The sequence below is a fragment of the Strix uralensis genome, chromosome 3 (genome assembly GCF_047716275.1).
Source record: "Strix uralensis isolate ZFMK-TIS-50842 chromosome 3, bStrUra1, whole genome shotgun sequence".
In the NCBI taxonomy this organism is placed as follows: Eukaryota; Metazoa; Chordata; class Aves; order Strigiformes; family Strigidae; genus Strix; species Strix uralensis.
This window is the reverse complement of record NC_133974.1, coordinates 95,995,887-96,008,244: the sequence shown is the minus strand read 5'-3', so window position 1 is coordinate 96,008,244 and position 12,358 is coordinate 95,995,887. Positions and strand designations below refer to the sequence as shown.

Below are 12,358 nucleotides of genomic sequence, written 5' to 3'. Positions count from 1 at the left end.
TGGAGATGCAGACAGTGGAAGGACAAAGTGATCCCAGCAACACCTGAAGAGTAACATGCACGTGGTGCTGGCTGTGTAAGAAGGATCCAAGAACATCGGACAAACCACACATTTGGGATTTCTATCCTTGCAATGAAATACAAGCAGTAAGAGAGAAGCATAAGTGGAAAAGATCAGGTATTCAGGGTTACCAAACTACCCAGAGGTGCATTTTTAAAGGAAAGAAATGAAGCACAAATGTCTCCAGTTGAATGAGCAGCATGGGATGAAGTCAGAAGCAGAAGGTAAAAGATATGAGGTCACTGTCACTAATCACTAAAGAACATCTTTTTGAGAGATTGCTTAAAAGACAGTTCCTTCAACACCACAGCACGGTGTGGTATCCTGGTACAGACATTGCCATCACAATTCTGTGCCACACATGGATAATGTTAAAGAAGATTAGCAAGAACGGGTCAGGAGCACTGAGCCTTCTTTTAATCCTAAAATATATTCTAAGTAGCTGTAAACCAGATTAGGAAAAGTAAGAAACTTCAGCCTAAACCACTTCCAGTGTCTATCATATTTTTCACTACAGTCCCAGCATCTGAAATTGATTTCGGCTTTTGACTGAGCCAGTGAAACCCCCAAAACTTCAAAAGGTATTCTTACCTTGTCTCTAGCCTCGTTGAGAAGGTCTTCTAACTCTGAGAAGCTGAAACTGGCCACAGTGATGAAATCGCTCATGACAGGAACGAACCTGTCCCCTGATTCCCGCATGCGTCTCTTCTGATAATCCAGTTCCTGAAAGAGAAGGAAGAGATATAGACAGTCAAGTGTCAAAGATTGCTCTCTGACAAGGAAGGGAGCAGGGAAGCCCATCTGTTTCACTCAGTGCAGAGAATGCTTTGCTCCCACTCTGCACACATTCATCCAGAGCTCTAACGCAGAAACCCCTTTCTCACAAAGTCAAATGCTTTTGCCTTTTCAGCATGAGAGGGAAAGTTAAGGTGGGATGAAGGAAGGTCTTAGTTACAGTTCCCTTTATCCTCAAACAAATCCCAAGAAAGCTATCAACATGTTGAATTTCTAAAACAACTGTATAATTTAAGCATCAAGTACATGAAATGTTGCATTTTTTTCCTATGCAAAATGACAACTAATAGAGACCTCGGATTGCATAGCAAGTTAATTTGGAAATTTTAATAGTGAGTTTCCCTCCATCTTCTCTCCCATGGTGACTCAAAAGTTGTATTCTTGGGCAAATATGTACATGTGTGAAAAATCTATATAGTTCCTTGCTCTGGATCTCTCCTTGAGTTCTCTGAAAAGCACTAGGTGGGCAGAAAAAAGACATCAAAATTGGTTCTCCGATCCAAAGGTGAAACCTTTGCTAGCACCCTGCTAACCAATAAGCATTAGCTTGGATGTCATAAAAGTCACAGAGTTATAAACTGGGGCCATTGCAGCAAGATTTATGGGGAAAAAAAAAAAGAAGACATAAAACCATAGGAAACTAAGCTCTATTTGTCCATTACCTACAGAAAGAAAAAAAAAAAAAATGTAAGGTTCTTTCTTTCTGGCTCAAGTTTTGTAGTTTTAAGCAAAGATTGCCCATGTTATCTTTTCCCTTACTCTATTCACCATGCTTGTGGCACAAAAAGAGCTACAGAGCTCCTCAAAATGACTCAGTCATAGTAAGATCGGCAGTCTCCCATGCCTGTGCTTGGTTTGTGTGCTGTTGACAGTCTCATGGGGACAGTGAAATTGTAATCTGGGCCTCATCTTTATTCTCAGCTGAATAATCAGTGGGAATGATAAAGCTTTACTTTCTCTGTAGGAAAAGCAGCATGAAACAGCAGGTCAAGTTACAGTCTGACCCTGTGTTCCCTTTGGAAAAAATATTTTGTGCTGGCTGCAACTCCATCGACATGCATGTTTGGTGCTTTCTGTTACTGGTCATTAAAATACTGGTTCACAGAGCGAAATGGGTAGGTTTATAAGCATCTATGCTGAGAAACTCCTTGTGATTTGCTCCACAGTGCTGCAGAATGCAACTTTGGCCATCAACAATCTAAAATCAGATATGATATATCTTCTGGTCTGATGTGAGTTGGAAAGAGAATGTAACCACTACGAGGAAAGGCCATGAGGCAGAAAATGTGTAGGAAAAGCAATGAGCAGGTGGCTGGAGAAAAGTCCACAATAAAGAAGTGCTACTTCCCCTGCCTTATATTACATCCTATTCTCCACTGGTTTTCCTAACACATCACAAGAAACGGTCCCAGGAGCACTACTCAGTTACATCACTTTGCAATGAATTGTCTCTATGTTACAATCACTTGGAATTGGACCTTACAAGTACAGGAAATATCACTTCACATGCTTCTAAGAACTATGCATTCTTTTTTTTCAGCCATTCTTTTCTATCCTAAATTTTAAGCTAATTTTAGCTGAAAGTTGCTCTACCCCCTCCCCAAGCAGGTGACTATAACAGTTCTGTCATCTTACTCACTGTTGAAAGCTATGGCATTTGGGACTGTTACTGCAGAACAATGTTTTTCAAGGTAAAATTAAGATTAGGTGGTCTGCCCTGCAATTTCAAATTCAAAAAAAAAACCACCACGCAAGTAACCAGCAAGAGTATGTAATCAGCCCAAGAACAATGCCAGAGAATAAGACACTGCTCTGTATCTTCCAGAAGTGGTATATACTAGTCATAACAGCACAACAGGAGAAGCTAACACTGCTCCTGGTGGGCTGGACTGATGGTTCTCTAGAGAGATGAAATGATTCAGCCATGGCAGCGGTTTCTCAAGCAGTGGCTATGATCTCCTTGCTGTGTGAGAGAAGGGCTCTGCTGACAGAATTCACTTCCTGATTTGGAGAAGACCAAGAACTACTTAGCTATCCTTCTGGGAGCATCCCACATAAAGACAGTTGCATGAATGTCTTAAAAATAAATAGGTCTTATTTTTACAAAGAAGCTGAAGGTCCAGGAAGGCAAAGGGTTAGTAGTACCTTTAAGAACATCTGACTGTGAAACTATTTTTAGCTTTCAATTCTTAAGGGGCCTTGAAGAAACTTCTCAGTCACTGGAGCCAAGGTTGTGGTGAGAACACACTGGAATGGAATCAAGAATCACACCTTCCCCTCCTCCCTCTTCCACCTGACAGTGATCTTCTATTGTTGCTACAGTGCTGCTTTTTGCACACCAGAAAACCACGAATTGAGCAAGCACACTGGGAGGTGCTGGCAGCCTCAGATGAAAAACACCATGGCAGGGAAAAGACTGAGAGAGGAAGATGGTGATTGAATGGGAAGAAAAGGTTGCCCATGGAACTCATGTATGGGAAAGAGAAGAAAAACTGTCTGTAAAGGCAAAAGGACTTATAACCCAATCACAGAAAGCAAAACAGAAGTAGGTACACACATTCAATAGGGGGGAGTTGTCTGTCCCAACCAAAACTGTGACTCTCCACGTCATGAACTCCATGTCAGCCTTCCCTTTGGAGGTACTTTTAATTCCCAAACACTGCACTCCATATATGCAACGGTATCTCTTCTCATTGCTGCGTTCTCTCTTACTCCAACAATCCAGAAATAAGGTTTGGGAAGTTTGGTATTTTTCATGGGAGGATCACTGGCTAATTACATGATGAACTGCTGGAGTCAGCCAGACAGCCTGGGGGCCACTGACAGGACAAAGATCCCTTCCTCTGCACCCAGAGCCAAACCAAACTCCAGCCAGGTGAAAGGAGAATGAAATCATCACTGGCTGTCCCACTGTGGATGAGAAGGACTGGAGGGTCCTGTGTTAGTTCCTTGTAGATAGGTAATCCTTGCACAGAAACTACCCAGTGCAATTCCCAGCAGTCCCAGTTCAGAATGCTCCCCATCTGGAATGCTCCACTAGCATTAAACTGAAATTAGTTGAAAAAGACAAGTGAAATATCCTGAAGACAGAGGGACACTGAAAAGTGTGGCTAATAAAACCCTGTTTGAAAGGGCAAAGAACAGCTAAACATGGCAGGGGCCTTCTTGAATTCCAAAGACCTCTGCCTTGTCTCTCAGCACTGCCCTCGCCTCAGTCAGGAAAGAGATGCCAGCACCGACCTGAATGTAGGATTTTGTTCTTATACTTGCAGGAAGAGAGAATGACGTTCTTAGGGTCAGAATATGTTTATCTGTGCAGATGATGGGAGACATTAAAGGACAGAGACAATAGAGTGACTGTAGCCTTTAATCTTTACTTTTTCAGCTGCTGTACAAACACTAACTTGCTGTTCCTCACATCAGCCTTTGTGAGAGGTAGTTATTTGTAGCTGCCATTTCACAGAGGAGGCAAACACATGGGGTTGTTCAAAGCCACACACATATGTCAACCGCATAAGCAAGAGGCAAACATGAGAGTTCCTACCTCCTGCCACTGAACACTGTGTCCTGCTCTGTGCTCTCCTGCCTCAGGAAGGCTGGAAGCTTTCCTCAGGAACAAACCCAACACATAACTAAAGGAGGCTTCCAGGTAGGGAAACCACAGCTGACACAGGAACTTGTGGCTCCAGGGATCATTTATGCCCATCCCTCATCTTTAACTCTTACAATTCAGTACACACAACTGCATCAATGCACCATTTGTACTGTTCTCTGTTGAGATGGAAGGCTCTGAACTACCTAAGTACAAAATGAACACGGGCAACCTAAGTCCAGCTTAAAAGGCTTTCATTAATAGCAGGAAAAAACGCCGTTGTTGCTTTGCTTGCCATCTCAGCTCCCTCATCTTTAACTACTCTATCTTTTCCTTTGCCTTCACAAGGAGTGCTTAGGATAGGTTAGGGTTGCATATAACAATGCACTACCTGTTTATTACTACTCCAAGAGCCATGTGAAACACTTGTTCAGCAGCCAGCCATCCCTCAGTAAGAAAGAGCAAGAATTTTATTTCTTCTTTCAGTCCATGCCATTTATCAAACTGTCCTTTTACTTTCCAGGCTGAGATCAAACAAGCTTTTCATTAGGCTTAAGTCTGCTAAGATCATCAGCAGGAGCTCCACATGAGAAGCTTTTATTTGTTTTTTCTTGGTTAATGCATTCTGGAATGGAATGGAAAGGAACGGAAAAAGAAAGTCCACTTTCTCTTATCATAAAATATATAGTGCCCCTGATTCTGAGTGAGATATTTTAAGTATGGTGCGTTGGAAACCTTCAGATACTTACAGCTTCAACAGCTTTCAATCCGGTCTTTATGTTGTTGACTTCCTTCTCCAGCTCTACCAGGCTGCACAGGAGACAGACACAGAGCAGATAAAACAAAAAGAGCAGTGTTACACAGGAATACAGGAACTGTGCACAGAACAGACCATTGGCCCATCAAGTCTGGTATCCAGCCTCTGGCACCAGCCACGTCAGATGATTAGAAATGAGGGGAAGGGGGTCTGGTAATGCTCTGTGTTGCTTTTTGTACAAGATGTAAGATGAGGCAGACCCTGCTTGCCTGTGGTCACATCAGAGATTATGATTTTCCTGGGAAAAAGAGGGGGGGGGTTGCCCTCAGAACATCTGCCCTGTGAGTTGAGTCTAATCCTCCAGCAAGGAGCAAATGCCACATGGCCAGCTTGCAATAGTCAGTTGACACATAAGCAAGGAACCCAACTTTAGCACACACATTACTGGGGTCTCAGATTATCTCTACATATGATTCTTGAACCACTTAACTACTAAATCCTCTTTAGCAGGACATTTATATGTGATTTCTGTCTTCCTCACAGTCCAAACATTGTTTTTTCCATCTGCTTTTCTACCATATGGTAGCCCTTGCAAGCTTACATTGTAACTGAGCATGTAACTCTACTGTTAATATTAATACATGCTTCCCTAGACAAAAGGGTTGTACTGGATTTCTGCTCATCCTCTACAAACAAGAAGTTTTTTTCCTAGGACCTGTATGAAAAAAACAACTTTTCATTTCCAGGTAACTAGTTAGTACCTATTTGTAAGTCAGCAGGCATCTCCTCCAAGTATTTGGTGAGTAGTAGTTTACATCTCAAAACCACCATTAAAGCCTTAATAAATGCCTTTACGTGTGAACCTACATTTATTTTTTACTTGTCTTTCATTAGCTGGAGTAGTTCCCTATACAAAGAAGCATGACTGGGCAAATAATACGCCAAGGTATTTTCAAGCAGTGCTTTGGAAAGAAAAAAAATGCTAGTATTTTGGGAGATGGCTTGTGTATTCATTTTCTACAAACACCTACAGAAATAGAAAAAAAAAAATCATTGAAATTTGTGCAAAAAGTATGATGCTTTCCACAGTTCTGTGCAAGATTGATTTGTGCAAAAGTTTGAACAATCTTCCTGAAAAGGGCTTACTATAGCCTCTGTGCCTAACTGACTCTGCCTTAGAAACAAACCTTCAATTATCCAGAAGAAATAGCATGTGACTTAGATGAACAACCATAGAATATGGTGAGTGAATTACAAACACCAACCAGTCCAGTTACAATGTCTGATTCAGAAATAAAGTAGATATAGGCACATCTGAGAAAAGCTGTCAATTTAGTTATCTACAAATTTTGGACCAAAATTCTCTGTTATTGTACATCTGAATAACATCAATGATGTGAGCAAAGGAATTTCAGCTGTAAGGCTGGTCATGAGTTTAGAAGGTATCAGTGAAAAAACTGCTTATCATTAAGTTAACAGAAATCACTGGGAACTCCAGCTCTGGCAACAAGCAATAGCACCAGACTTACTTGACTTTTGCTGCTTCTGGAAGATGCTGCAACTCAGACTGAATATCTAGGATATCTGGATAATTCTTCTCAAAGATCATAATTAAGTAGTGCAACAGTGTAATGTTCCTAAAAAAAGAGAGAAGGGAAAAATGAGAAGGAAGATGGTGGTGAGAAGGAAGAGGATGGTGGGAGGATTATGACAAATCAGTGGAAAATATTTGGGTAGGAAATGTGCTTGAATGAACAAAACAAACAATATATCAGCAGTTAGCAGCTCTGTTATTGAAAGAAAAGTATCACAGACTGAAATGAATTAGCCCTTTTATGAACCATCCTTTGTAAAACCTCAAGCAATATATTCTGCCTTGATTTATTCTGGAAGCACTAGCATGCTTCCATCTATCTGTGTAGATGGTGTAACAGAAAATTGTGTAACACAGTATACTATTTGCCCCCAGATACTTCAGAGAATAAACAACTAAGAGTACTAAAGTGACATTAACTCGTAAGGGAGAAGCAAGTTGTCCCCAGCGGCAATGTGGAAAAAAACCTAAAGAGTTAACTAAGAAGAGGAAAAGGTTCTTGAACATTGAAGAAGTTGCAAAGAAAACTCCTACAGTAATGAAAAAGCTATACTTGTGAGTAGTGGTCAGGTTCACTACTACAAAAGCAGTGGTGGCTCAAGTAAGAGTGGATAGAAATGAAATGTATGCGAGATGCAGGAGAAAGTTTAAGAAGATTAAGAAGATTACGTAAATGATGAATTTTGCATCAGTGCATTTTGCATGTAGAGAGAACTGCCACCCGTTACAGCTGCTTGAGGTGGGTATTATGTGGTTAACTGACAAGCAAGACAGCAGATGGCTGCTGCTTCACACAGACTGAAGCCTGGGAGCTGGGAACTGGTTGAGAGAACAGAATCTGCACAGGACATTTAATATATGGGAAATCAAGCCAAGCTACATTAAGGCAAAAAAGTGTTCAACACTAGCTACACAAGTGTTAGCCTTGGAATATAGAAAGGACATTGTGGTAGTCAAAACAGAGCTCTGTTAGTTCAAACTCTATTAGGTAGGGATGAATTTCCTATGGCTTCTTACTGCCATTATTCATTCTGTCACAGCCTTAAGTCATTTCACCACAATTATGGTCTCAGAAGGTCTCATAAGTCAAGGAAGGTATGAGTTAGTAAGAACCAGTATAGGAGATCTCTAAGGAAAACCTTAGTACTTCTGGAACCCAAAAGTGGTATTCTCTCCCCAGTCACAGCTGGATTAATTTCCAGAACCAGTGTGGGGATGCGGGGCAAAACATGGGTAGCACTACAAAGACCTGCAGCCCATGTCCATAAACAGTAAGCTCCACCTTCCCAAAACCAGCTATTTTCCTTAACTGTTCTAGATACAACCAGGCTCAGTCTCTCTGAGCTATGCCTTGTGGTTCCATTACTGGTGTAGGTAGAGAGCCAGTTTATGACAGTCCTGCATCAGAAACATATGTCATGTTTCACAGGAGACATAAAACTGTGGTCAGAGTATTTGTGTTTTCTTTTTTGCAAAACCATGGCCATAAAACTTTGGTATAAAGGGCAAATTCCATAGAAATCCTCCTCCCTGACAAACTTATTTCAGTTCTTTGTGAAATACTACATTTTGTCATCTTTACATAGTGTTGCAGAAACACAATCCAACAACAGATGTGCATTATCCAGAGAAACAGCAGAATTTGAGTGCTCTGTTAATAGCTGGTCTTAACTGCTGCAGGATCCTTTAGCGTAAAAAGCACTACTTAAATGCCAAATAAGACATTATTTTAAATGGTCTACAGAGCTAAAAACAAACAAAACCCACATTGATTACTATGATAAGAGATGCAACAGCACAGTAACTAATTAATTAACTTACAGCCTTCTAGCCTACCTGTCTATGCTGGATTTGGTGTCTGCAATTTTGTTCAGGCTGGAAACTTTGAAGCCATAAGCACTTCCCCTTTGGCCCTTGTTCATATAATTCCCAAAGGCCAGAACAACCTCCAGAAGTTGCCTCAAACGCTTGCTTCGGATGAGTTCTTTGGATGCCAGAAGAATGGCTTGAAAAGAGAAAAAAAAAAAAACAGAACAGGTTATTGCACAGTGGCTGTTTTTAACATGCTTGGGCCCATAATTTGAAGTACCCTAAAATTCTCATCTGACTATTGCCCAGCAAATACTGCAACACAGTCTGTGTGTGTACTGTCCTTCCCACACCCCCATGCCCAAAACCAGGACAACTGGAAGGAAGATGCACTACATGTAGCCTGTAGGATGCTCCTCAGAGCCCAGGAGCAAGACTGTTCTGAACCTCACACTCAAAAAACATAGCGAGAACAGGGAGGAGGCTTGAGCTCATCTGAAAATGCAGAGTAGAATACACTCACCTTTTCTCTGTGATAACCACAGATGTGGCATGGAAGCCGTACACCGCCCCCCGCCTCCTTGTAAATTACACATTCCCAGAATACCACCGTCCTAAGGCATCTATTCTAACTGCCCCATGGAGAGGGAAGGTGCAAGGACTTGAGGGTGAGAAGGGAAGGCTGACCTGCACAGAAAGACTATGAAAGCTTTTGGCAGCTCAGGACAGCCTGGTTGCACACCGTGACACCTGTCAGGTCATATTTACAGTTCAACAGTCATGAAATTAATAAAGTCCATGGGTGCAAGAAGAGTGTCAGACAGAATTCATTTCTTAGCACATGACATGCCTTGGACTCACTGGTTCTATAACCATAACACACATGTAGCAGCACCTCCTTTGAAGACAAGCCTCTCTTGACCTTCCCTGCCCCTCTATCCAACTCTTAGCAAGAGCTTTAACCATACCTTCCACTTTTGGTTTTGCTTCTGCCAGCCTTTCTGGAAACTTCTTCTTAAAGAATAATGCTTGCAGCCGCTGCTGATAGTGGTCAATCCTGCATGAAGGTAGAGGAAAGCCAACACTGAACTGGAACTGTATTTTGAAGCCCAGGGCCAGTATGGTACTTACATAATCTAATGGTTGGATGTTGAGTCCCATAAGGCCTATGCATGGGATTACGGACATAGCTCGGACATCTAACACTACATAATCAACCTTGTTATGAAAATGGATGACCTCAAGGCATGTTTTGATCACAACTGAAAAGGAGCTGAAAGAATTCCCATTACTCTCGAAATACACGAGTCATGGGAGACGCCAGCTGCATCTCAATTAGCAGAACAAGATGTTAATCCTGATCAGGGATGTAGCAAAGTTGGAACAAGAAAGAAGGTCAGAGCATGACAAGATGGGATAGCTGAATGGAAAAAGGGATCTGTATGAAATCCTGACCCCTGGCTACACTACATCTAATAGCTGGACCTGAATTCCTTTTTGGGTGAACAAGTTTAGGCAGAGGAGGCAGATTTCTGCTTGTCATCAGGGGAATGGTCCTTAAATGACAGCATGGAGAGTGCTTACCATCAATAAAAAGTTTGTGTAATAAACGGAAACATTTGTAACATTTGTGGGCTTCTGGCAAATGCGGGGTATAATGCTGGCCCACAATCTCTTGCACATTCCCACTCAGTGCCAGATGATCCATTTTCAATAACAATTACAGCTGCTTCCAAGAAGCCCTGTGTGCACTTTCCCATAACGTATCAAACAGACCTGCTCATTTCAAAGAGGAAACGATCCGCCCGGGCCATGCGCTCAATTTCGTGTTTATGCTCCTCCAGCAGGTCAGTATCGCTCTTTTCAGGAACAAACTTCAGCAGCTAGAGTGACAGACACAAACCAAACACCGAGATGAGAGACCCAGGGAAAAGGAGAGGGGAACAGAGAGGCACAAACAAACCCTGATGGGGAGAGAGAGAGCACCCCCGAATTTCTCTGCTGCCATGGGGAAGCATTACATTGATTCAGTCGTGTGACCTTAACTTTAAAAAAGTGCAGCTGTGGCTACAAAACTGACCTTTTTTAAACCTTTGCTTGCTGTTCTGTCTTTATCCCTCACTGACCCCAACAGCTTAATTTTTAATTCTATGGGGAATTTCCCATTTTTAAATCCTAAAGGCCAAGTGCTACTGCAACTTACCCAAGGGGAAGTACAGAGAGAACTTTGATTCCCACAGCATTACTTGAAGTTTAGATTGGTGCAAACAAGAGCAGGATGTGTCCCACTCAGTGTGAAGTACCCACCGTGCCTATCCTAGAGTACACACAAAGCCTCATCTATCTCTCTCGGGTCTGCCCTACTCTGCTGAAACAATAAACAATAACCAAGCGCCTGGATATGTGCCTGACACTGGCTTCTATTCATATGCTGACCTTAAAAGCTCATACTTTGACAGATTTTTGACATATCTGGTGGTAGTTGTGCTCTAGTATGGTTATATATATTACCATGCACATAGCCTCAGCTCACACCCACCACTTTTTAATATTTTATCCCACTCCCCAAAAATGTGATATTCAAAGGTGTAGAGCATCAGAAGCTTGCAGCGATGTCTCGAGCAGCTGTGAGCATTCAGATAATGTGATAAGTAGGCTATAAATTTCCAAAATGGAAAAGCTTTTTGTACACAATTAAATACTGTGACTGCACACAAAGAAGGAATCACATTTATTAGGCAGTTCAGAATTATAACATTTTGCACACTACTAAGGAATTTTATCATACACATCTTTGGTTAAAGCACCATCTTTCACCCTCTATAAATGGGGGAGATTGGGCAGTGGCGGTTCAAGTTGAGTTTTTTTTCCATATAAGCTACACATTGAACCAGCTGCAGGAAACAAAAGTCCCTGACTCCTTTTTTAACCATTCTAGTTAGAATGCGAGATCCCTTCTAGTACCGGCTCTAACCATTGACCCACATGGCCTGGTTCATGGCATTTCCCAATGGAAAAGCTGCAGACAGAGAAGGGAGGTTAAAAAAGAGAAAAGAAAAAAGAAAATAAGAACAACAACAGAAAAATAATCAGCAGTATAAAAAAGGGATAGGAAAAATTATAGGAAAGTCACAGGTGAGAAGGGATGACAAGAAAGGAAACCTCATACCGACTGTAATAATGCATATTTTGCATCAAGAAGAGAAAAATGTTATGAAATCAACCTGACGCACAGTTACATGAGGGAGGTATATCTGACAACATTGGGAAAGATACTTTTCTCATGCTCCCATCTGCAGCTCTGCTGACATGATAGGGGCCAAGTTCAGATCTGCACATATACCAGCAGAGCCAGTACATGTACTTACTTTAGGTGAAAAAAAGGCAGTGAAGGAGTTAAGAATAAGATGTATCTGACTGTAATCTTTCTCACCTGCTCAAGCATATCTTTTGCTAGGTCTTCTTGTTCATCCATCTTCAAGATTGCTTGTCTGATTTCTTCATTAGACAGCTTCAGCCTTTCAACAGTATCAACATTGTACCATTAGTGCAAAGCTTAAGTGACTCTGACAATTCAGAAAGTAGGAAGCCTAAAAAGCTGCACTAAAAAGGCACAAAAGAACCATAGGAAGCTCTATGATGAAGTTACTATTCTAGAATTGACAGCATTTACATATCCACGTTTCATATCCAATATGAAAAAAGCTCTGAAAACAAGAGCTTATTAATACTATCTGAGGTATTAAAATTA

The 12,358-nt window shown here is 41.5% G+C and overlaps 1 protein-coding gene across 5 annotated transcripts in view; it reads right to left on the bottom strand.

Moving 5' to 3' along the window:
* The window catches only part of DAAM2 (dishevelled associated activator of morphogenesis 2), a 235,247-nt gene that overhangs the window by 15,794 nt on the left and 207,095 nt on the right, over nucleotides 1–12,358 (bottom strand). For all 5 annotated transcript variants that reach the window (XM_074863489.1, XM_074863488.1, XM_074863492.1 and 2 more), the window contains 7 exons: nucleotides 12,041–12,125; nucleotides 10,384–10,490; nucleotides 9,576–9,664; nucleotides 8,635–8,803; nucleotides 6,734–6,841; nucleotides 5,197–5,257; nucleotides 652–783 (listed from right to left, as the gene is read on the bottom strand). In XM_074863489.1, coding sequence (XP_074719590.1) covers nucleotides 652–783; nucleotides 5,197–5,257; nucleotides 6,734–6,841; nucleotides 8,635–8,803; nucleotides 9,576–9,664; nucleotides 10,384–10,490; nucleotides 12,041–12,125 — 751 coding nt within the window. The remainder of the gene's footprint in view (nucleotides 1–651; nucleotides 784–5,196; nucleotides 5,258–6,733; nucleotides 6,842–8,634; nucleotides 8,804–9,575; nucleotides 9,665–10,383; nucleotides 10,491–12,040; nucleotides 12,126–12,358) is intronic.